At 48.0% G+C, this 24,505-nt stretch overlaps 1 protein-coding gene across 1 annotated transcript in view; it reads left to right on the top strand.

Annotated features, from left to right (window-relative positions):
- The window catches only part of CYB5R4 (cytochrome b5 reductase 4), a 261,934-nt gene that overhangs the window by 105,327 nt on the left and 132,102 nt on the right, over positions 1–24,505 (top strand). The window contains exon 8 of the mRNA XM_069726422.1: positions 16,571–16,600. Within this exon, the coding sequence (XP_069582523.1) occupies positions 16,571–16,600 (30 nt within the window). The remainder of the gene's footprint in view (positions 1–16,570; positions 16,601–24,505) is intronic.

Genomic DNA, 24,505 nt, shown 5'->3' with positions numbered 1-24,505 from the left:
TAGGAGGCACACGGACGGGTCTGCTATTCAGACCCAAAGAATTTACCTTTTTACCTTTTTTACCTTTTACAACGGACGAAGGGGGCGACGGATTCTTTCATGGTCCGATCTCCCCTGAACCAACAACAGGCGAGCACGGGAGTTTCACCTCTCCGTATCCTCTCCTGCGACGTGGGAAGCCACCGCCTGAGCTGATTTTAGGGGCGACGGGCCCCTTCATGGGCACCGATCTCCCCCCTCCCTTATCAGACGAGCACTGAAGTTTCACCTTCAGTATCCTCCTCTGCAGCCAGGCCTATTGCCGGACATTCAGCCCTGTCCACCAGGTTTTACCCTCGGCTGTACAGAGGCACCTTCCAACGTGGCGTCCGAGCAGCCCCCACTGCATCACCACTGAAAAAGCGGATGATGGAAGGAGGCAGACGGTTCCTCTCCACCCCTCTTCTGCAGGGATGGTGGATGGAGGCTCCCCAACCCCTACACCGTCCTATCTTCCCTGGTTCAGCTCTACCTGCAGCATGGGGTAAGTGCACGTGAAAAATTGAGTTTTCTGGTGGTCATAGGTGGGCTCCATAGCGCCAGGGTCCCCACAGAGCTTAGCGGTCCTTTCCCCTTCAGTCCGCGGGTGCGCGCCAGCTGAGTCTATAAATTTAGTCCCCGGCTTCGGCCCTGTTTAGGCCGCATTCCGGGAAGCCCCGCCCCCCGCCTGCATCACTCTAGCGGCTCCGCCCCCCTATCCTGGCGCTTCTCATGCAGGACGAGATCTCGGCGGCCATATTCTCCCTGAGCCCAGGAGTTTCCGGTCCCTAGCTCTTCTGGAAGGGGCTGCTGCCGGCGGTTTTCAGCGCTGTAGTCGGTGCTATTCCAGTCGGGGGACTCAGAATCCCGGTAAGGTGAATCGCTCCCTTCCCCCGCAGCCCCGCACGTCCGGCAGCATAAAGGGTCTAACATCACGGTTTTATATTCTTGGGACCTGCATTCTCTCGGGTCCCCTGGTCTTTGTGTCTCATTTCCGGTGGCCGCTGGGCTTGACTCGTGCCCAGTAGCAGCTTCAATGCCCAGTGGTCGCTGGGCTTATAGGTGCTGCTACTGAACGGAGATTTATTGGATCCGTTATTGAATGCTGTGTTCCAACTACTCGGAAGTTCGAGCCCAACTTTCCCCAGTTTTTTCCATGGTGTTTTCTCATAAACCCTTGACCTGCATTTCCTGGTCTTAAGGGTTCCCTAGTTTAAAAGGGGCATATTACCAGCAGAGCCGGTCACATTTCTCATAGTTCTTTATCAATTTAGCTCAGGAGCCTTCGCTGCCGCCTATTCCGGCTCCTCCCAGAGTACCTAGTTCCCCTCATGGGGTCCCACCTCTGGCATAATCTTTAAAAAAAAAAAAAAATGCCCCGGTGTTGTCCAGCATTCCTGGTCTTAAAGGAGCTTGACCAGCATTCCCGGTCTTAAAGGCACACGACCAGTATTCCTGGTCTTAAAGGCACATGACAAGTATGCCCTGGCCTTAAGGGCACGTGACCAGCATGCCCTGGTCTTTAAGGCACTTGGCTAGTATGCCCTGGCCTTGAAGGCACGTTACCAGTATTTCCTGGTCTTATTGTCTCATGACCAGTATGCCCTGGTCTTAAATGCACGTGACCAGTACTCCTCGGTATTAAACGCTAGTGAACAGTATGCCCTGGTCTTAAACTCCCATGACCAGTACGCCCTGGTTTTTAAAGGCACATGACCAGTATGCTCTGGTCTTAAAGGCACATGACCTGTATGCCCTGGTCTTAAGGCATTTGTCCAGTATGCCGTGGTTTTTAAAGGTGACCAGTACGCCCTGCTCTTTAAGGATCTCGACCAGTATGCCCTGGTTTTAGAGACACGTGACCATTATACCCTGGACTTAAAGGCACATGACCAGTATGTCCTGGTCTTAAAGACGCATGACCAGTATGCCCTGGTCTCAAGGGCACATGACCAGTATGCCCTGGTCTTAAAGGCACATGTCCAGTATGCTCTGGTCTTAAACGCAAATGACCAGTAGGCCCTGGTTTTAAGGGCTCATGACCAGTATGTCTTGGACTTAAAGGTGCATGTCAAGTTCGTCCTGTTTCTTAAAGGCACATGACCAGTAGGCCTTGGTTCTTAATGGCACATGACGCACAGGAACTGTATGTCCTCCTCTTAAAGGCACAAGACCAGTATTTCCTGGTCTTAAAGGCGCATGACTAGTATTGACTGGCCTTAAGGGCACATCAGCAATCCTAAACTGGTCTCCCTATCTGAACTCTGGAGCACTCAACATGCTCCCTATCCTACAATGGGAGTCGTCGGCTAGCAGGGGCCGCTAGTATTCTTGAATAACGTACCGGTTCTAGAAAATGGAAATTTTCTTTTCCTGATCTCTCCCCCATGTTTTGTTGAGAACAATGCGGAATATGGATCGGATATTGCCTTGATTTGCCAGAGCTTCTGAGAACGAGGGACTCTCTCTCTTTATATCATCAACAGGTTGACGGGCGATGCACTGGACAGAAACCTCTAAGTTGGATGCCATTCCGGGTCGGTTTTTTATGGCGACTGGTCCTTTAAGGGGCTCCGATTTCCGCCCACACCTTCAACAGATGAGCATATGGATTGTCGCCTCCGTGTATCCTCTTCTGCATTCAGGCCTAACGCCAGACAACCTGCCCGGTCCACTCGGGGACTTCTACTCTGAGGATGTACGGAGGCACACATTTTTGGCGTCCAAGCACCCCCCCCTTTCTATCATCACTATTTAGCGGATGATGCAAGAAAGCGGACGATTCCTCTCCGCGTCCCTGTTAAGAGGACGGTGGATTGAGGGTTCCTAATTTTTCTACTCTGCACGACGATGGCTAGAGACCTGCTGGTCGCAGTCCCGCATTCTACCTCTTGGCAGATTATCCGGGTAGAGTTTCTTGTGGTATACCTACCAGTATCCCTGCCTGATGTATCATCATTTAAGATACCACAGACGGTCGGATAGCAAACCTAGTTCGTTCCGTCTTGTGGTTTCGGGTTCAGCGCTTTTCCCTCCCTTAGCCGCCACATGGGTTGCTTGACCAATGGTCTCCTGGTCAGAGACCTTAACTACTTCATCTTCAACAATATAGCTGGCCAATCTAATTTTCTGAGTGGGAGACTAGCAAGGGATCGTATCTCCTCTACAGACCCAACCAGCAGTGGAAGCATTGTCCAGGATAGCCTAGATCTAAGGGATCTTGGTTCCTAAATGGAGGGAATCTAACAACCTTGGTCAAGGTCCTCCTTTTTTCTTATGGAGTTCCTCCGCGCAGTTATTACTTCATCAGAAAGAGGTGGACTTTTCTGGCATCCTTAGACATTCGGGATTCTTACCCTCACATGCCTATTTCTTCCCGCTACAACAATCTCTTCACCTTTCCATTTGCGAACAGCATTTTCTAGTCTCGTCCTTGTCCTCCGGCCTGGCTACCACACCAGAATGGTCGCAAGGGTCATGTCGGTTGTCGTGTGCTTCTTGCACCCTAGAAGCATGGTCGTCCTGCTCTTAGGTCAACTTTGTAGCTGCTCTTCTAGGACTACGCTGAGTCGTCTATATCTCTTGCAATACCCTTTCTCTGGGCTGGCAGCTGAACTTAGACAAGTTTCTTTTCCTCTTTCCCAGTTCAGCAGATCCTCTTTGAGGATGATCCTGCTCATGCAGGATGATTATTCTCTCTCGAGTCAAGGTTGTGGCTCTTCTCCAGAGAGCTTGCGCACTTGTTCTCTCATTCCCTCGGTTCATTCAGTTCGCTAGGAGGGCTCTGAGGAATTGGACAATAATGGAAGCAGTTTCCTTCGCTGCGCTTGTTTTTCTGCAAATCTATCATGCTTTCAAAGAGTACTCTCTGAGCTCCTTCCTCTCCCAGAGCCTTCTCCTGATCCAATGGCCATTGGGGGAATTCCAAGGCCAGTCTTCTTCTCCCGATCATTTCTCTGGAGTTCTGAACGGTACGTCTAATCCTACAGCAGGCCCACTTACTTTAGGCGGGTCTTCAGTTGGATATCGCCACGGCTGTGCCACTCGTTAACCATCTAGCAAGTACCCACAGTCAAGCGCCATGGCCCAGGTATCTCTCTCTCTACTGATGAGCCGAGATCTTTCATTCAGGGATCTCAACAGTACTTATCCCTGGAGTAGAGCTCTGGGCGGCAGACGTATTCGGGCAGCAGACGTATTCAGCCGTCAGGGTTTCTCCTCTAGTGAGTGGGAACTTCACTCGGAAGTCTTCCATCGGATCTGCCTTCACTGGACTACTCCAGATGTAGGTCAGATGGCGTCCAAGCTGAACGCCAATGTACTCCGATTCATGGTTTGGCCTTGACTTCCAAGACCATCGCAGTGCATGCTCTGTTCTTCCACGGTACCAATTTCTATATCTCCTCTTCTTCTACTTCTGAGATCTTTTCGGAAGCAGGAAGGGCTCCAGGGATCCCGGGAGAACCGCACTGACCATGTCAGGGTTTGCTTGCTTGCTGTTCTTCTAGTTTTCCGTCTTATTGCGACAAAACTGGAAAGATGGACTTTCTCGCAGGGAGCCTTAACCTGTAGTTCTTCCCTTCCGCGTACCGTTAGATCCGTGGGACCCTAACGTTCCTGGGCATCTTACAGTGGACTTCTTTTTTGGATCCGGACAGCCTTCACTATCAGGGAAGGTCTCTTCCCTTCTTTCTCTGCGTTCTTGTCCTACTGATGAGTCTTCGGAACTCGACGTTCTGTTCTTTGTCTTTTTTCCTTATTACCTCAAGGCAGGGTTGCCCTCAGGACATCCCCTTCCCTCATTGCCAAGGTGGTATTGTATTCCCACTGTTGCAGGGGAATCGTTCTCTCATCTCTTTCGACTCCGCTCCACACACCTCGGAAGGGATCCTCCATAATCTGGAAGAAGTGAGTACTTCGAGTGGGTACGTATCGAGAATGGCGTCCTGCCAAGGGTTGGACGCTTTACTTGGCTTTCTCGATGGTAAGTAGGCTTCCTGACGGTCGCAGGAAGGGTCTAGCCGTTTCTTCGGCCAGGTTAGCCTGGTGGATTGTTTTCTCCATCCAGGAGTCCTTCCGAGCTAGATTTCAGCCTATTTCCCTGTCTGAGGGCTCTAGGTTCCAGACTTCGGCAAGCACGACCGCAAGCTTGCGGACTCCTCCAGTCCGCATACATTCTTGAAGCACTTTTTATTCACATACTTCTACAGATGTGAGTCGGGGCAGGCGGACCTTGCAGGCCGCGGTGGCGCACTTGTAAGTAGCGGTTACACGGCCTGATCTGATGTTGTCCCCACCCAGGGACTGCTTTGGGACGTCCCATGGTCTGTGTCCCCCAATGAGGCGAAGGAGAAATAGGGATTTTTGTGTACTCACCGTAAAATCCTTTTCTCCGAGCCATTCATTGGGGGACACAGCTCCCACCCTGTTATTAGCTTATGCTTTGTTTTTATCTTTTGATATGTTATACTCTCATTTATAATGTTACATGCTATACGTTTATATGTTGCTATTGATCTCCTACTGCTTTTGCACCGAACTGGTTAGCTGGGGGCCAGCAGGAGGGTGTATACTGCAGGGGAGGAGCTAACTTTCTTTGTATTACTTAGTGTCAGCCTCCTGGTGGCAGCAGCATACACCCATGGTCTGTGTCCCCCAAGAACATGGTCTGTGTCCCCCAATGAATGGCTCGGAGAAAAGGATTTTACGGTGAGTACACAAAAATCCCTATTTTCACATACCGCCAAAATGGAGAAGATGGAGCCTTTTTTTTCTTTTCCACATTCAAGAAAATCGGATCATACTCTAATCAAAGTTTGATCAGAGTGTGATTATTATATAATCAGAGCGATTTTTCTCAAATGAGAGAAAAACCTTTGTGCGACCATAGCCATACAAATACATAAAACACCAAAAGGAGCACACAACTACAAAAGGACAAAGTACGCCTGCGCCGGAGCCGCAGCATGAAGACAAGAAGATGACATCATCGTATGAAGCTAGGAGGCGCTGGACCGGACCACCTCCCCAGGTGAGTATAATCTAACATCTTTTTCTCATCATTCAGGATACATCGGGGGCTTATCTACAGCATTACAGAATGCCGTTTTTTATATTATAGGCATGTTCTTTGAGCCTGATGTGTGGAGGCCTCTTTTAGTGCACTACAGCGCAGTTTTTTTATATAACTTGTTTTAACTTTTTATATGTGTAACTGCTTAGCTCCTCCTGCCTACACAATAATGCTTTTAGATAGGCCATTGTGTGTAATGTGACAAGATTACAAAACATTGCGGGAACCAATTTGACCAGGTTCTAATTTCACATGATAAAAAAATTCCTATAAGCATAACCATTAGTGATGAGCGAATATACTCGTTACTCGAGACTTCTCGAGCACTCTCGGGTGTCCTCCGAGTATTTTTTAGTGCGCGAAGATTTAGTTCTCCTTACCACAGCTGAATGATTTACATCTGTTAGGGTACGTTCACATTCGCGTCTTTAGACGCAACGTCGTCGACGCAACGCACGACGCACGAAAGACGCATTTAAAACGCATACTTTTTTGATGCAAGCGTTCAACGCATGCGTCATGAAACACAGCGTTTTTTTTAAAAAAAACTGCGTTTTTCTAAAAAACGCAGCGTTTTCAGACGCATGCGTTTTCCAAAAATGATGTCATTCTTTAACAATTGCAAATAACAAAGGTCACAATTACTGTCTAGACACTAGATAAAGACCACCAATGGCTAGAAGAGGGTGAGTATAATGTAATTGGGTATATATACAATGGCAGAGATGAATTCCTCAGATTTTGCTTGTGTTTCCAGCATCATGATGGAGCGTCCCATGGAGAGTATCTACATGAATATGGAGTTGGATTTTGCGTTGGCTAATGCCTATGCTATTGCCTATTACGAGCAAAGGAAAAGGGATAAACGGAGAAGGAGTCAACGGCGCTTTTGGCTACACCCTATCGTGGAAGTCCGGGAGAGCCGTGGAGCCTACCATTGCTTGTTTGGCGAGCTAAATGGCAACCTGGAAAAATATTTTGAGTATACCAGGATGTCTCAAGACAGCTTCCGCTATCTGCTGCGTCTGGTGGAAGGAGCCATTACCAGGCAGGACACACAGCTCCAGAGATCAATTTCTGCAGAGGAACGGCTGTTGGTGACTCTACGGTACGTAATGTAGCTCTGAACGACTGTGATATGTTCTTCCCTTTTTTTTTTTTATTTGTTTGGGGTTGGGTATGGTAAATGTATTTTTTATTATTACAATGTACTTTAATTTAATTTCTTTATTTTTCATCTTGGCAGTTTTCTGGCTACCGGAGAGACCTTAAGATCCCTGCATTTCCAATTTAGGATTGGAGTCTCCACACTTTCGGGAATTATTGCCGACACATGCCGCGCTTTGTGGGACAATCTCCGGGATGAATTTTTACCCCTCCCTACTACAGAAATATGGGAGGCCAACGCCAAGAAATTTGAACAAGTGTGTTCTTTCCCTAACTGTATTGGAGCTGTGGATGGGAAGCACATCTATAATATAACGCTGGGAGCGTCACTCTGTCCGAAGCCTCTATAGACTGCGCAAGTGCAAGCGCCGGCGCAGTCTGGGCCTCACAGAGCGACGCTCCCGGGAGATCGCGGTGTGCGTTCACACTGAACACACACCGCGATCTCCACCGCAGAAGCAGGGACCGCCAGGAGGGTGAGTATCGGCCTATATTCACCTGGCCCCGTTCCATCGCTGAGCGGCGCCATCTTCCCGGTCTTCGGTCTGTGGCCTTCAGTTCAGAGGGCGCGATGACGCGCTTAATGCGCGCCGGCGCCGCCCTCTGACTGAACAGTCACAGCCAGGAGACCGTGAAGATGGCGGCGCGCAGCGATGGAACGCCGGACAGGTGAGTATAGTAAGTGCTGGGGGGCCTGAGCTGGCGGCGATACCGGCACCTGACCGCCACAGCGTGCCGGTGTCCCCGCCTGCTCAGGCCCCCCAGCACTCGGCGCCGAGCGGGTCAGAGGCAGTATGGGGACGCAGGATGGAGCAGCACATAAGGATGGGGACGCAGGATGCAGCAGCACATAAGGATGGGGACGCAGGATGCAGCAGCACATAAGGATGGGGACGCAGGATGGAGCAGCACATAAGGATGGGGACGCAGGATGGAGCAGCACATAAGGATGGGGACGCAGGATGCAGCAGCACATAAGGATGGGGACGCAGGATGGAGCAGCACATAAGGATGGGGACGCAGGATGCAGCAGCACATAAGGATGGGGACGCAGGATGGAGCAGCACATAAAAATGGGGACACAGGATGGAGCAGCACATAAGGATTGGGACGCAGGATGCAGCAGCACATAAGGATGGGGACGCAGGATGGAGCAGCACATAAGGATGGGGACGCAGGATGCAGCAGCACATAAGGATGGGGACGCAGGATGGAGCAGCACATAAAAATGGGGACACAGGATGGAGCAGCACATAAGGATGGGGACGCAGGATGCAGCAGCACATAAGGATGGGGACGCAGGATGGAGCAGCACATAAGGATGGGGACGCAGGATGCAGCAGCACATAAGGATGGGGACGCAGGATGGAGCAGCACATAATAGTATGGGGACGCAGGATGGAGCAGGACATAAGGATGGGGACGCAGGATGGAGCAGCACATAAGGATGGGGACGCAGGATGGAGCAGCACATAAGGATGGGGACGCAGGATGGAGCAGCACATAAGGATGGGGACGCAGGATGCAGCAGCACATAAGGATGGGGACGCAGGATGCAGCAGCACATAAGGATGGGGACGCAGGATGCAGCAGCACATAAGGATGGGGACGCAGGATGCAGCAGCACATAAGGATGGGGACGCAGGATGCAGCAGCACATAAGGATGGGGACGCAGGATGCAGCAGCACATAAGGATGGGGACGCAGGATGCAGCAGCACATAAGGATGGGGACGCAGGATGCAGCAGCGCATGACAGGATGGGGACGCAGGATGCAGCAGCACATAAGGATGGGGACGCAGGATGCAGCAGCGCATGACAGGATGGGGACGCATGATGGAGCAGCGCATGACAGGATGGGGACGCAGGATGGAGCAGCGCATCACAGGATGGGGACGCAGGATGGGAGCAGCGCATCACAGGATGGGAGCAGCGCATCACAGGATGGGGACGCAGAATGGGAGCAGCGCATGACAGGATGGGGACGCAGGATGGGAGCAGCGCATGACAGGAAAGGGAACGCAGGATGGAGCAGCGCATGACAGGATGGGGACGCAGGATGGAGCAGCACATGACAGGATGGGGACGCAGGATGGAGCAGTGCATGACAGGATGGGGACGCAGGATGGAGCAGCACATACCATGATGGAGGCAATATACCAATATAAATGCTCGCCACCCGGGCGTAGAACGGGTTCAATAGCTAGTTAGGATTATAAAGCCAGCAAGAAGTGGATCTCTTTTTTTTTCAACTATAAAAAATGGCAATGGCAATTGCAGGTGCGGACTGCAGGTTTCTGGCTGTGGACATTGGAGCGTTTGGCCGTGCAAATGACTCACGTACATTTAAGGACTCTGATATGGGCCAAAGGTTGTATGGGAACAATTTTAATTTCCCCCAGCCACGACCTCTTCCCAACACCGAATGCCCGGCAATGCCATTTGTTGTGGTTGGGGATGAGGTATTTCAAATGTTTGCCAACCTATTGAAACCGTACTCTAGTCAGGGCTTGGACCACACCAAAAGTATTTTTAATTACAGACTGTCCAGGGCCAGAAGAACTGTGGAGTGCGCCTTTGGCATCCTGGTCTCCGAATGGCGTATTTTTGGATCCGCCATTAATCTGAAAATTGAGACAGTGGATGAGGTGGTGAAGGCTTGTGTGGTTCTCCACAATTATATTATGGCCAAAGAGAGACTGAACGTGGAACTCGATGAACCCATACCAAACCCATTGCCCGATTACCAAGATCACCCTCTGAGGACAACTGTGGAAATAGCGCAGATGAGGGATCGATTTGCTTCCTATTTTGTATCTGATGTTGGCCGTGTGTCATGGCAAGATACAATGGTTTAGTGCTTATGTTTTGTACTGTCATACTTTATTCAGCTTTTAAATGTAAAATTAATACCTTTATAGTGCAAAAATTAAAATGTATAATGCCAAGAAAAGATTTCTACACTATTATGTCCAATAAAGGTCACCAGTAAAGGTGCCTAATAATGTAATGTTATTTTATATTTGCCAGCTACCTATATGTTAAAAAAAATTTTTTTGACTAAACTTACTTTAATGTGCCCTTATTACATATAAAAACTTGCTATCCTTTTTTTCAAATGTGTTTAATAAACAATTTTTTTACACTTCTCCAAACTCCATTTGCCTACCAACTGCTGTCGCCGAAAATGTACAGAGGTGATCACCAGCTCCCATATTGACTCTGCAAAAACACCACACTTTTGTTGACATGGCCGTGTGTTCGATAGTTGAGCGAACTTGGCAAACTGTCAAGCTTCCAGACTAGTTGCATAGGGAACACGGCTTCATTGAGCGCACTGGTTGATCAACAATTTTCACCCACCGCAGCAGCATGTGTGGCGGGAGTGTGACAGGCACTACTCATGCATGGTGAGGCCAACAAATAGGCTACGGTTGTTCATGTGTTGTGCCAGTCACACATCCTTGAAACATGCGGCAGCGGTGACTGAAAAAAGCAGATCAACCACACACACGGAGCCGGGTCCATATGCAAGTAGTTGGAAAGTGTTTAGCCTGCCAAGGAGGGAGACGATCTTGTTCGATCCACTCTTGAGAGTCAAAACTATTGATGTCAGGATGCACAAATACATCCTGATTCAAATAGTGTCGACACTTGGCCACGTGCACATTGCAACCACCTCAACAGACCCCTGACCTTAATGTACCGTCACACATAACGCTAATGATACCGTTGCAATGTCACTCTTTTGGTGACGTAGCAATGATCCCGCTAACGACCTCGTTATGTGAGACAGCGACCAACGATCAGGACCCTGCTGGGAGATCGTTAGGGAGTGATCAGGACCATTTTTGGGTCTCTGATGACCCGCTGTCATCGCTGGATCGTCGTGTGTAACGCCGATCCAGCGATGTGTTCACTTGTAACCAGGGTAAAGATTGGGTTACTAAGCGCAGGGCCGCACCAATAAAGTAACCCGATATTTACCCTGGTTACCCGGGTGATGCAGGGGGATTTCGGCATCGTTGAAGACAGTGTCAACAATGCCGAAGTCTTTACCCTGATCGTTGGTCGCTGGAGAGAGCTGTCAGTGTAGCTCCCCAGCAACCACACAACGACTTACCAACGATCACGGCCAGGTCGTATCGCTGGTCTTGATTGTTGTTAAGTTGTTTTAGTTACCTTTCTTGTATGTAGACAATCTGTGTCATATTTGTGTTTGTAAACACCTCATAGAACAATGAGACACACCCAAAAAAACTCTACTTAAAAATGGAAAAAATAGTGTCTGACATTGCATATATGTATATGAGGTGTATAAAACACGAAATGTGTGTAGACGGCGCACGGTGTGAGTTGCCGATAACTATAGTTACCAATAAATACAAAAATTGCTTGCAAAAAAACATTTTTATTTGGGGGAAACAGAAAGAAAAGGGGGGAATAAAACTAGAGGCTATCTATTGTAGCAATTAATGGAGATTGGTAACTCCCTGCTTCGGAATGGCGAGAGGAGGAAGCTGAGGCTATTGAGGAGCCATAGTCCAATAGACTTGAGGGCAAATCCAAGCCCTCATCATAAGCCGGGGAAGAGACAGCAACCACTGTAGGGGAGGGAGGAGGCAAAACCAATCTGCTTGATCGTGAATGGCTCTGGCTGCCGCTAGACCCTTGCCGCGTTGTAGGTGACTTTGTTGGAGCAGCCAGAGCCGCAGAAGCTGTTCTCTTTCTCTTCTTCCTCCTTCTCGCTTCTCCCACGGTGGCTTCCCCAGCAGGACGGGTACGGGAGGTTGAGGGCCTAGCAGGAGCAGGACTCGGCGGATCGGTGTGATAGTGTGTGGTGGCGTCCCTCGGCACGCGGACCTCGGTGGAGTGGCTGGAGTGGCTGTGCAGCAGGAGTCGGAGTCATGCTAGCCAGCGATGGTACTACGGGCATTGCAGTCGCTGAATGCATGATCCGAGCCTGCTGCAGAGCACTCACGTAGGCATTGTTGCAGGCCTGCATCACCGAAATCTGGAGTTCCGGCATAAGGTGTTCCGCCATGCCCTTCGCAATGGCACTAAAAAAATGTTTTGCCGGCCTCAAGAGCTCGGATTCCATTGAATCAAGGCGCCGGTCGATAGTGGCCAGAGCAGTGTTCATTCTATCTCCCAGCACCTTGAAACAAGTTTGGAATACCGTGCCCAAATGAAAATACTCGGGCATTTGCGGCCTGTCCGAGGCCCGCTGACGCTGGCGTGAATAGCCAAAGGAAGGAGCGACAGAGGCCTCGGTCAGGGGAACACCAGATGGACCGGCTGCCGGTTCACCAGAAAGTGGTGCAAGCCTGCTCTCGCTGTGGGATGGCTGTGACGGGTCAGATGGCGATTCATGAAGGCCCGCTCCAGAGGGCTGATCAGGTTCGAGGGTGCTGCTGTGTGTTCTGTGAATAGAAAAGGAAAACATTAGTCTTGAAAAAATAACATCACATACGCCAACTCCTGTAATAGAATAAAATTAACATTGCATCACACAACAATAGATTGCAATCCTCTGTCTCTCTATCTGTCTGTACTTTAATCATTCGCTGATTGTTATCGCCAGCTGCTGACGAGACCAATCAGCGAAGGGCCTAGTGCAGAAGAAAATGAGCGCTCCTTCCCGCTGCCAATGCTTTTTCGCCCGCATAGTCATAAACTCTTTAGTATTGACGCTGCCTATGCCGCCTCAATATTAAACAATTTAAAGTTACCAATTTGATTTGAAAAAAAAAAAAAATTGCTATGCTTGCCCTATAGTTGCGTTTGAGACAACTGCCATTCTTTACGCTGATCGCAGGACCTGCCATGACGTCACGCCAATGTGATCGAGACGTCATCACAATTCCTGCTATCAGACCTACCCTGGCTCGGAACGGAACATGTCATGGACTACAAGGACTCACGCGGTTAACTAAAAAAAAAAAAAAGGATGTGCAATATGCCATGCCACTAGGGAAAAAGTAACGTGGATGGCCAATATACTACGTGTACTACGTGGATGGGCAATACACTCTGTGGCTGGACAATATACTATGAGGATCCGTGGCTAGGACATGTACTATGTGCCTGCGCAATTTGTGGCCTGGCAATATACTATGTGGGTGCGCAATGTACGATGTGGATGTGCAATATGCTATGTGCCTGGGCAATATGGTATGTGGGCATGCATATTGTGCAGTACCCGATACGTTAAAATACTTACTGTCGGTGGGCAAGGATCGGTCTCATGAACTGCAACTCCCTACTATACTTGTAGGTATAGTACCACTTCGAACCTTCTCCTCTTGACGTAGGACCTTATTGAAACGGTCCTTCATGGATCGCCATCTGGTCTTCAACTTTTTGACTGTGAATGCAAACAACAAAAATGGTTAGATATTTTACATTTCCATATGATAACACAACCGTGTGCGATGCAAAGTTGAAGGCGTTGATCGCATCACACATGGTGTGTTATCCTGGCCAGATGGGTCTGATCAGAGTTTAACAAATACTTAGCAAAGTTTGATTTTTCCGTAGTGGAAGCGCTGTCAAAGCCATCCCACAGCGTTTTTGCCACCTCAACCCACATCCGCCTCAAGATGGCCTGGTCCATGTGCCGGGGGTCACGGCTGTCCCACAACGGGCCACGCTCCTGTATGCTCGAGATTAGGAGATCCACATCGATACTCGACTCGCTGGCCCGTTGTGAAACCTAGAATAATAGAAAAGCATTAAGGATATGAAGATTTGAAAAAAATTACATCAACCACCACAACCACCACCCAACCTAACCCCCTCCCCCCCCCCCCCCCGAGAAGAAAAGGAATTCAAAATAATGAAAAAAAACAAATCCTTTTTGTTTTCAAAAATACTTACTCGCCGTCTTGCCACCACATCTTGTCCCCGATGTCGCTGCTCCTGCTGTGGCCCTTCCTCCTCACTTGCAGAAGCCTATAAAAATAGATTAAGAAAAAAATAGTGCCAAGTCTACAAATGGCAGTGAATAATAAGCATCTGTACATAATTACTCACTTAACTCCCCTGCGCCGAGTGGCTGGATGGTGACTCCGTCGCCTTTCTTGCAAGAAACAATTCTGCAAGGAAAAATTGAAAAAAATATTACATTAAAAGCACAAAACACAGCCACATAAAAGAAAACAGAAAAAAAAATACCATCATAACATTACTACCACAACGGACTGTTCACTCATAGGACAATGCAAACTCAACAATCGCTGATCATACCATAACACCATACATTGCAATAAAATTCAATAGCAGATACGACACAATCCAGAGTATAGCAAAAGGTGTCATCCAGAATAGACAAAAAAAAACATTCAGCTACAAGAGCCCCCTATGTACAAATCAAAAAAAAAAATTACACATATACCTTTATTGTGTACACAAACAAAAATATAATATACAAAGGCCCAAAAAATAACAAACTAGTGTAAAACGCCATACTTTACAATACAAAAAGACATGATCCAAAACAACAACATCTTGTGACATAGAACCACAGGAACACATCAGAAACAGAGATAAAAACCATTCAATATAAAAAAAAAAATTATGGTAGATCTGCTGGAAATACAGCAATCCAATACTAGACCATAGTCAAATAAAAAAAAAACGTTATAAATATAAAATAAAATGGCATATAGCCGCAGGAAACAACACAATCAACATCATAAAGGTCCCCCCCCCCAATACCAAAAAAAAACAAAGGGAAAAAAAATTAACGAAATGAAAAGGCAATCCAAACAACATACTTTACAATAAAATACAGCAAGACATGAGCCAAGAAAACGCCATACGGTTACCCTCAGAAATAGAAACAAGAATAAAAACAAATACACCAGAAATATACAATAAAATCCTTAGGAAAAAAAAAAGGAACAACCGCATGACAACAGAACAACCCAAAATACAAACCAATCCAAAAAAAAAGCAAGGCCGGAGACAAGAAACGCCATCATATAAAACGCCAGAAATACATAAAAATAACAAATTTTCACTAAAAACCCACATTGGCATAACCGTACAAAAGCACAGACCAAACATTGCACAAATTGCATTCAAAAAACAAAAAATAAAACACAGAAAAAAAATGCAATGAGAAATTATTATACTTACAGGTTTTGAAAGCAGATCCTCACTGGTGTCTCAGGTGTCTGGCTAGCCTTGTGTCCTGATGGCAATTGAAAGACAATGCCAGCCCCTTTTTTATATATATATATATATATATATATATATATATATATATATATATATATATATATATATATATATATATATATATATATATATATATATATATATATATATATATATATATATATATATATATATATATATATATATATATATATACATACATGCATACACATATATATATATATATAATATATATATATATATATATATATATATATATATATATATATATATATATATATATATATATATATATGGTCTTTTCAGTGTCTAGACACCGTCTAGACACTTATCCTATTTTTTAATTAAAGAACCCATGCGTCATACACCAACGCAAGTACTTGCGTCTTCTGCGTTGCCAATACACTTCAATGGGTATTGTGACGCATCTACGACGCAAATGCGACGCAAGTGCGATGCATGCGTTTTTTAAAAAATTTGTGACGCCGAAAAAATGCAACATGCTGCGTTTGCCGCGCCCTGCCAGGTGCGCCGAAACGAAGCATGCGTCGCGAAACACACCGAAACGCATGACAACGCACGCCCATGCGTCCCCAATGTTAAAGATAGGGACGCATGACGCATGCCTTGTTTTGCGACGCCGCTGCATCCAAAGACGCGAATGTGAACGTACCCTTAGCCAGCTTGATTACATGTGGGGATTCCCTAGCAACCAGGCAACCCCCACATGTACTCAGCCTGGCTATCAGATGTAAATCATTCAGCTGCCGCAATGAAAACTAAATCTCCGAGCACTAAAAAATACTCTGAGGTCACCTGAGCGTGCTCAGGAAATCTCGAGCAACGAGTATGTTCGCTCGTCACTAGTAAACATTTCTCTTAGATTTGACTTGAGAGACTTTATAATTCTCTATAATTTTGCGTAAAATCTGTGTCTTCCTCGGTATGTTGAAATTGTACATGCGTGCATTTATTATTTTAGTTCTGTCTGTTATACAAATTATAGCAATTAATGAAAGAATGATGATATGCACTGCTCTGAGAAAATATTAATTTTATATTCAGCTTTGTCTTGGAAAAAAAGGTTGTGTCATTAGTTCTTATAGTGTTTCTATTTCTTTCTTCTAGAATTGAGCCACAGAATAGAGGACCTTAAAGGTAACTGATATATCCAATTGTAAAAGTGCACTTAATTGTAAATAAAATCAGTCTGCATGTGACATTTTTAGGTTGTATATACACTTGTATGTCGATTGGCGACTGTTTATCCCTACAGGTCGGTTCTATGTGTTTGGAGCAGGCTTTGGACTTGAGCCTGCACCATACCAGGGTTTCACACCATACCACTATCAATCTTTGTCACTGGCATCATTAAAATAGTGTGAACACTGGTGCATGCGTACACTCATCAGCTTCCTGCAATGGGATCATGAAGGATCAATGGATTGTCATGGCAGCCATCTTTCCTTCCTGCAAGCCTAAAGGTACCGTCACACTAAGCGACGCTGCAGCGATACCGACAACGATCCAGATCGCTGCAGCGTCGCTGTTTGGTCGCTGGAGAGCTGTCACACAGACCGCTCTCCAGCGACCAACGATGCCGGTAACCAGGGTAAACATCGGGTTACTAAGCGCAGGGCCGTGCTTAGTAACCCGATGTTTACCCTGGTTACCATCCTAAAAGTAAAAAAAACAAACGCTTCATACTTACCTTCCACTGTCTGTCCTCCGGCGCTCTGCTTCTCTGTACTGGCTATGAGCACAGCGGCCGGAAAGCACAGTGGTGACGTCACCGCTCTGCTTTCCGGCCGCTTTGCTCACAGTGAGTGCAGGAAAGCACAGCGCCGGAGGACAGACAGCGGAAGGTAAGTATGAAGCGTTTGTTTTTTTTACTTTTAGGAAGGTAACCAGGGTAAACATCGGGTTACTAAGCGCGGCCCTGCGCTTAGTAACCCGATGTTTACCCTGGTTACCAGCGAAGACATCGCTGAATCGGCGTCACACACGCCGATTCAGCAATGTCAGCAGGAGAGCCAGCGACCAAATAAAGTTCTGGACTTTCTGCAGCGACCAACGACATCACAGCAGGATTCTGATCGCTGCTGTGTGTCAAACTGAACGATATCGCTAGCCAGGACGCTGCAACGTCACGGATCGCTAGCGATATCGTTTAGTGTGACGGTACCTTAAGGCCTCGCTCACACAAGTGTGTAACTTGGACTCGTTCTATGTGATGTTTTATCGCATAGCCCTCGACCTGATGTTATACTGTGGGACAGTGCAGATCTTCGATTTTTTTTCTCATGCCGATTCAGCTGCTGCAAGTGCTCCGCAAATCAGACATGCACACCCATACAAGTATATGGGTGCGTGCAAAACATTGATATCATCACATCACAGACAGTGTCAGATCGGCGCCGTTATACTGATTAAAATGATACATTAGTTAATGAATCCATCTTGTGTTTATTTTCAGTTTTGAGTTAATGATATGTTCATGCTTCGGGGCGGCCTGTGGGGGGTCTTCATGTGGTGCTCTGATTAGCTACTCATCTGTATGGCACTGATCCCTCAGTGACCTGCCCCCCATTTTATATAATGTATATTTTATATCTATTGAAAATAATCCCCTTCTGTAGGCAGGCGGCAGCGCCTGCACTACAGCGTGATCGCATCTCTAATGTGTATTTCATTCTTTTTTCCTTGATGCGCTCTTCGAAAAAGGTTTGTAGGCTCTCTGCTTTTGAGTACATGACCTTTAAAATGCCTATGCAAATTATGTTTAGATTTAGCATGTCTGCAAGCAGTGAACATGGGTGGGTCCAGACTTATGAATATCAATAATCAATAACATTTTGGTAATTGGTAGAATGCCTGCTTAAGAAGGCAATTACTTTTCCCACAGAGCAAGTGTATCTTTCAGTTAAGGTGCTTGTATGTATAGACCTGTGGTGGCGAACCCATGGCACGCATGGGCAGCATTTCCTCAGTAGAGATGAGCAGTGTTTGAGTCGAACTGTTTGCCAATCTCAAATTCGAGCTGTTTTGGGGCGGTGTTCGAGTCGTTCGTCGAACTCGAACAATTTGCTTAAAATTCGGCTGTTCGAGTTTCTGTTCGATAACTGTTCGTTCACCAAAAGCCTTGCTTGATTTGCCCATTAAAACTGTTTATCATTGTTAATAGACTGTTTCAGTGTATAGTGGGCAGGGGGTTGGACGGGGGATAGATCTGTGCTGAAATAATGCCGATCTCCATTTTTTTTTTTTCCCGCATTTACAGTGGGGCGGTGCAGTCTCTCAGCCTATCGACAGTGCGCACACACACAGCAATGTGCATGTGATGCACACAAGCAAGGGCATGTGTCATTGGCTGTGTATGTCACATGTCCTTGCCCTATAAGACCCAGCCATTTGCCACATCGCCACCATTTCCTCACTGCTGCAGCTTAGTGTTAGACGGCACCACTGCTGCTGTGGCCGCTATACAGACAAAGAGTGTTTTTTTGGAGCGAATTGTCAGAGAGATAGGTTTAGGGAGTCGGGAGGAGTCGGGACTAGTTGTAATATCAGCTCTTTTCAGGGTAGGTTACAGCAGTTCATAGCACTTTTTGCCAGGCAGGTCTGTGCCAGTGCTGTGCAAGTGTTTGTCATAGCATTTGGTGTAATCTAGCTCAGCCAATCCTTTTGGGCTAGTAGCATTGTCTGGTAGTCATCTGAGTAGCCCGACTGTGAAGCTAGCTACACCGCCTTTGTATCTAAATTTTTACTGCATATAACCCAGGAAATCTTTTTGGGCTAGTAGCATTGTCTGGTAGTCATCTGAGTAGCCCACCTGTGCAGCTAACTACACCGCCTGTGTATCTAAATTTTTACTGCATCTAACCCAGTAAATTGTTTTGGGCCTAGGAGCATTGTCTGCACGTCAGCGGAGTAGCCCAACTGTGAAGCTAACTACACTGCCTGTGTATTTAAATTTTTACTGCATCTAACCCAGGAAATCCTTTTGGGCCTAGTAGCATTTTGTGCTACTCAGCAGAGTACCCCACCCATGAAGCAAGCAAAACCGCCTGCTTACCGAAGTACTAATTTTTAACTGCATCTAGCCCAGGCAATACTTTGGGCCTAGTAGCAATTTCTGCTACTCAGCAGAGTACCCCACCCATGAAGCAAGATACACCGCCTGTTTATCTAATTACTAATTTTTAACTGCATCTAGCCCAGGAAATACTTTTGGGCCTAGTAGCAATTTCTGCTACTCAGCAGAGTACCCCACCCATGAAGCAAGCTACACCGCCTGTTTAGTTTATCTAATGACTAATTTTTAACTACATCTAGCCCAGGCAATACTTTGGGCCTAGTAGCAATTTCTGCTACACAGCAGAGTACCCCACCCATGAAGCAAGCTACACCGCCTTCTTCCTTTCTCAATCTAATCCCTCGGCTCTGGGGTGTCCGCTCTCCCTCCAGCTCTCTCCTTCTCACAGGTGGACTACAGCGTGTATTCACACTGTGGTGAATCTTTTGGGCCCAGGCATAAGAAGTCGTCGAGGTAATGGATAACATGTGCCTCCTTAGAAACGTCCATGACGACCCATTCGAGGAAGCAACTAAATGCCTCAAATAGTGAGCAGGATATGGAGCACCCCATGGGCAAACAGCGATCTATGTAGTATGCTCCTTCACAGAAGCAGCCCAATGGGAGGACACTATTCGGAGGCACAGGTAGTAAAAGGAATGTCCCCTCAATGTCTGTATTGGCCAATAGGGTGCCCCTTACCAACTTCTTGACCCGCCTGATTGCCTCGTCAAAGGAGGTACAGTACATAGTCTGTATTTGGTTCCGCGTCGATGTTGTCGTTTACTGACCTGCCCCTTGGATATGACAAATGGTGGATTAGTCTGAATGTATTGGGTTCCTTTTTTGGCACAACTCCCAACGTGGATACCACTACGTCTTCTCAGGAAAATGTTCTGAATGGACCCGCCGCCATTCTACCTAAAGATATTTCTTTTTTAATTTTTTTTTTGTCACGACGTCTGGGTGTTGGCAGGGTGATTTTAGATTTTTACTCCAGCCTTTCTTGATTTTAGAAGGGCATAACATGCCTATATCTGTGTCTTCTCCTCCTTTTACTCCTCCACCTCTTTTCTTTTCACATGACTATATGTAGTTGTGACTTTTCCATGTGTTTGTTGTGTCTTCTGAGCAGTTTGTCAGCTTTTGGACACCTTTTAAGGTGTTTTCTATGTGTTTGTATGTGTTTGTGTTTGCCTGCCATTGGTTTCAATGGGGTTCGACGGTGTTCGTCGAACATGCCCCAATTCGATGAACCGAACCGAACTCGAACACTAGGGGGTGGCTCAACACTATTCCTCAGCACCAGCAGGTGGTGCTCTGTGCCGGGGGTGGGGTAGCAGCTCAGTTCCAGCGTTCAGTGCGCAGTGTAGACCCCGCATGATTCCCCCTCCAGCCAGGCGTAGAGGGAGCAGCAGCCGCAACTTGGAGCCCGCACCAGCCTCAGCTGCACACAGGCAGGGCAGGAGAAGGCTGCTTGGAGGCGGCCAGAAGCTCCGGGGTGCACTGCAGGCAGCATAACAGGACCTCCGAGGAGGATGTGGTGACCATCGAAGCCAAGAAGAGCAGCAGGTGCCCGGGGGAGATACATTCTGCAGCGCGCACAGAGACAGTGTGCTACTTGGCAGCAACCTGACCTAATCTGCACTGTGGATCCCACTATGGTCCCTCTCCCTGCCTGGCACTTGGTTATTCCTGTTGCCCCTCTGCTCTTCCCTGTCTCTGCTCTTCCATCCTCTACAAACTCTCTACTTTGCTTTTTGCTTTTTCTGCTCTTTCTTGATTCTGCAATTTTCCACCTCTGCCTGCAGTCTGGTGCCTGTACTTTATTCCTGCTTTGTTTCTGCAGTCTGCTACCCCTGCTTCTGTCTGTGGCTGTATTTTGTTGCCCCGCCTGCCTTCTGTTGCCGCTGCCAGCTCTAATACTCCTACCTGCTCTCTGTTGCCCCTGTTGGTTCTCAGTTGCCCCTGTCTCCTCTCTGTTGCCTCATCCTGTTCTTTGATATCCCTGCCTGTTTTCTGTTGCCCCTGCCTGCTCTCTGTTGCCCTGTCTGTTCTTTATTGCCCCTGTTTTCTGTTGCCCGTCTTTTCTGTTTCCCCTGCCTCCTCTGTGATATGCCTGCCTGCTCTCTGTTGCCCCTCCATGCTCTATGTTGCCCTTGCCTGTTCTCTGATACCCCTGCCTGCTCTCTGATGCCCCTGATTGCTTTGTTGCCCCTGCCTTCTCTGATATGCCTGCTTACTCTCTCTTACTCCTGACTTCTCTCTGATATGCCTGTCTCTTTTACCTGCTCTTACCCCTGCCTGCTCTCTGATGCCCCTGTTGGCTCTGTTGCTCCTGCCTGCTCTGATACGCCTGCTTGATCTCTGTTGCCCCTGCTTGATTTGTTTCCCCTATCTACTCTCTCTTACCTCTGCCTGCTCTCTGTTGCCCCTGCCTGCTCTCTGTTGCCCCAGTCTGCTCTTGAATATGCCTGCTTACTGTTACCTGCTCTCTTACCCCTGCCTGCATTCTGTTGCCCCTGCCTGCTCTCTTGATGCCCAATCTGCTGATACGCCTGCTTGCTCTCTGTTGCCCCTGCCTGCTCTCTCTTGCCCCTGCCTGTGCTCTATGCCTGCTTACTGTTATCTGATCTCTGTTGCCCCTGCCTGTGCTCTGATATGCTGCTTACTGTTACCTGCTCTCTCTTATCCATGTGTGCTCTCTGATATGCCTGATTACTCTATCTGATCTCTTACCCCTACCTGCTCTCTGACATGCCTGATTACTCTGTTACCTGCTCTCACTTACCCTGCCTGCTCTCTGTTGCCCCTGCCTGCTCTCTGATATGCCTGCTTACTCTCTCTGACCCCTGCCTGCTCTGTTGCCCCTACCTGCTCTCTGATATGCCTATTTACTCTCTCTTACCTGCTCTTACCCCTGCCTGCTCTTTGTTGCCCATGCCTGCTCTCTGCCCCTGTCTGCTCTGTTGCTCCTGCCTGCTCTGATACGCCTGCTTGATCTCTGTTTCCCCTGCTTGATCTGTTTCCCCTGCCTGCTCTCTGTTGCTCCTGCCTGCTGTCGGATATGCCTGCTTACTTTTTCCCTGCTCTCTTACCCCTGCCTACTCTCTGTTGCCCCTGCCTGATCTGATACGCCCGCCTGCTCTGTTGCCCCTGCCTGCTCTCTTATCCCTGCCTGCTCTCTGTTGCCCCTGCCTGTGCTCTGATATGCCTGCTTACTCTGTTATCTGATCTCTCTTACCCCTGCCTGCTCTGTTGCCCCTGGCTGTGCTCTGATATGCTTTCTTAAGGTACCTTCACACTGAACAACATTACAACGATAACGATAGCGATCCGTGACGTTGCAGCGTCCTGGATAGCGATATCGTTGTGTTTGGCACGCAGCAGCGATCTGGATCCTGCTGTGACATCGCTGGTCGGAGCTAGAAGGCCAGAACTTTATTTTGTCGCTGGATCACCCGCTGACATCGCTGCATCGGCGTGTGTGACGCCGATCCAGCGATGTGTTCACTGGTAACCAGGGTAAATATCGGGTTACTAAGCGCAGGTGATGTCACCGCTGTGCTCTGCTTTACGGCCGGCGCTCACAGTCAGTGCGGGAAGCTGACGGCGAGGGACGTGACAGACACCGGAATGTAAGTATGTAGTGTTTAGGTTTTTTTTTTACATTTACAATGGTAACCAGGGTAAACATCGGGGTAACTAAGCGCGGCCCTGCGCTTAGTAACCCGATGTTTACCCTGGTTACCCGGGGACTTCGGCATCGTTGGTCGCTGGAGAGCTGTCTGTGTGACAGCTCCCCAGCGGCCACACAAGGACTTGCCAACGATCACGGCCAGGTCGTATCGCTGGTCGTGATCGTTGGAAAGTTGCTGAGTGTGACGGTACCTTTACTCTGTTACCTGCTCTCTCTTATCCATGTGTGCTCTCTGATATGCTTCCTTACTCTGTTATCTGATCTCTCTTACCCCTGCCTGCTCTCTGACATGCCTGATTACTCTATTACCTGCTCTATCTTACCCCTGCCTGCTCTCTGATGCCTCTGCCTGCTCTCTGATGCCCCTGCCTGCACTCTGATGCCCCTGTCTGCTCTGTTGCTCCTGCCTGCTCTGATATGCCTGCTTGATCTCTGTTGCCCCTGCTTGATCTGTTTCACCTGCCTGCTCTCTCTTACCCCTGCCTGCTCTCTGATGCCTCTGCCTGCTCTCTGATGCCCCTGCCTGCACTCTGATGCCCCTGTCTGCTCTGTTGCTCCTGCCTGCTCTGATATGCCTGCTTGATCTCTGTTGCCCCTGCTTGATCTGTTTCCCCTGCCTGCTCTCTCTTACCCCTGCCTGCTCTCTGTTGCCCCTGCCTGGTCTCAGATATGCCTGCTTACTTTTTCCCTGCTCTCTCTTACCCCTGCCTGCTCTGTGTTGCCCCTGCCTACTCTGTTGCCCCTGCCTGCTCTGATACGCCTGCCTGCTCTCTGTTGCCCCTGCCTGCTCTATTAACCCTGCCTGCTCTCTGTTGCCCCTGCCTGTGCTCTGATATGCCTTCTTACTCTGTTACCTGCTCTCTTATCCATGTGTGCTCTCTGATATGCTTGCTTACTCTGTTATCTGATCTCTCTTACCCCTGCCTGCTCTGTTGCCCCTGCCTGTGCTCTGATATGCCTTCACTCTGTTACCTGCTCTCTCTTATCCATGTGTGCTCTCTGATATGCTTGCTTACTCTGTTATCTGATCTCTCTTACCCCTGCCTGCTCTCTGACATGCCTGATTACTCTGTAACCTGCTCTATCTTACCCCTGCCTGCTCTCTGATGCCCCTGCCTGCTCTCTGATATGCCTGCTTACTCTCTGTTACATGCTTTCTCTTACCCCTGCCTGCTCTCTGTATGGGCTGTTTTTTCTAAAGAAAAAATTCAGTATTCAGGTTAAAATTGCCGTGTTGGCACTTTGCAATAAGTAAGTGGGCTTTGGGTTGCATTTTGGGCACTTGGCC

Source organism: Ranitomeya imitator, chromosome 5 (assembly GCF_032444005.1).
Source record: "Ranitomeya imitator isolate aRanImi1 chromosome 5, aRanImi1.pri, whole genome shotgun sequence".
NCBI classification, from domain to species: Eukaryota; Metazoa; Chordata; class Amphibia; order Anura; family Dendrobatidae; genus Ranitomeya; species Ranitomeya imitator.
The sequence above is the reverse complement of the archived record's forward strand: the minus strand, read 5'-3'. Positions and strand labels throughout refer to the sequence as shown.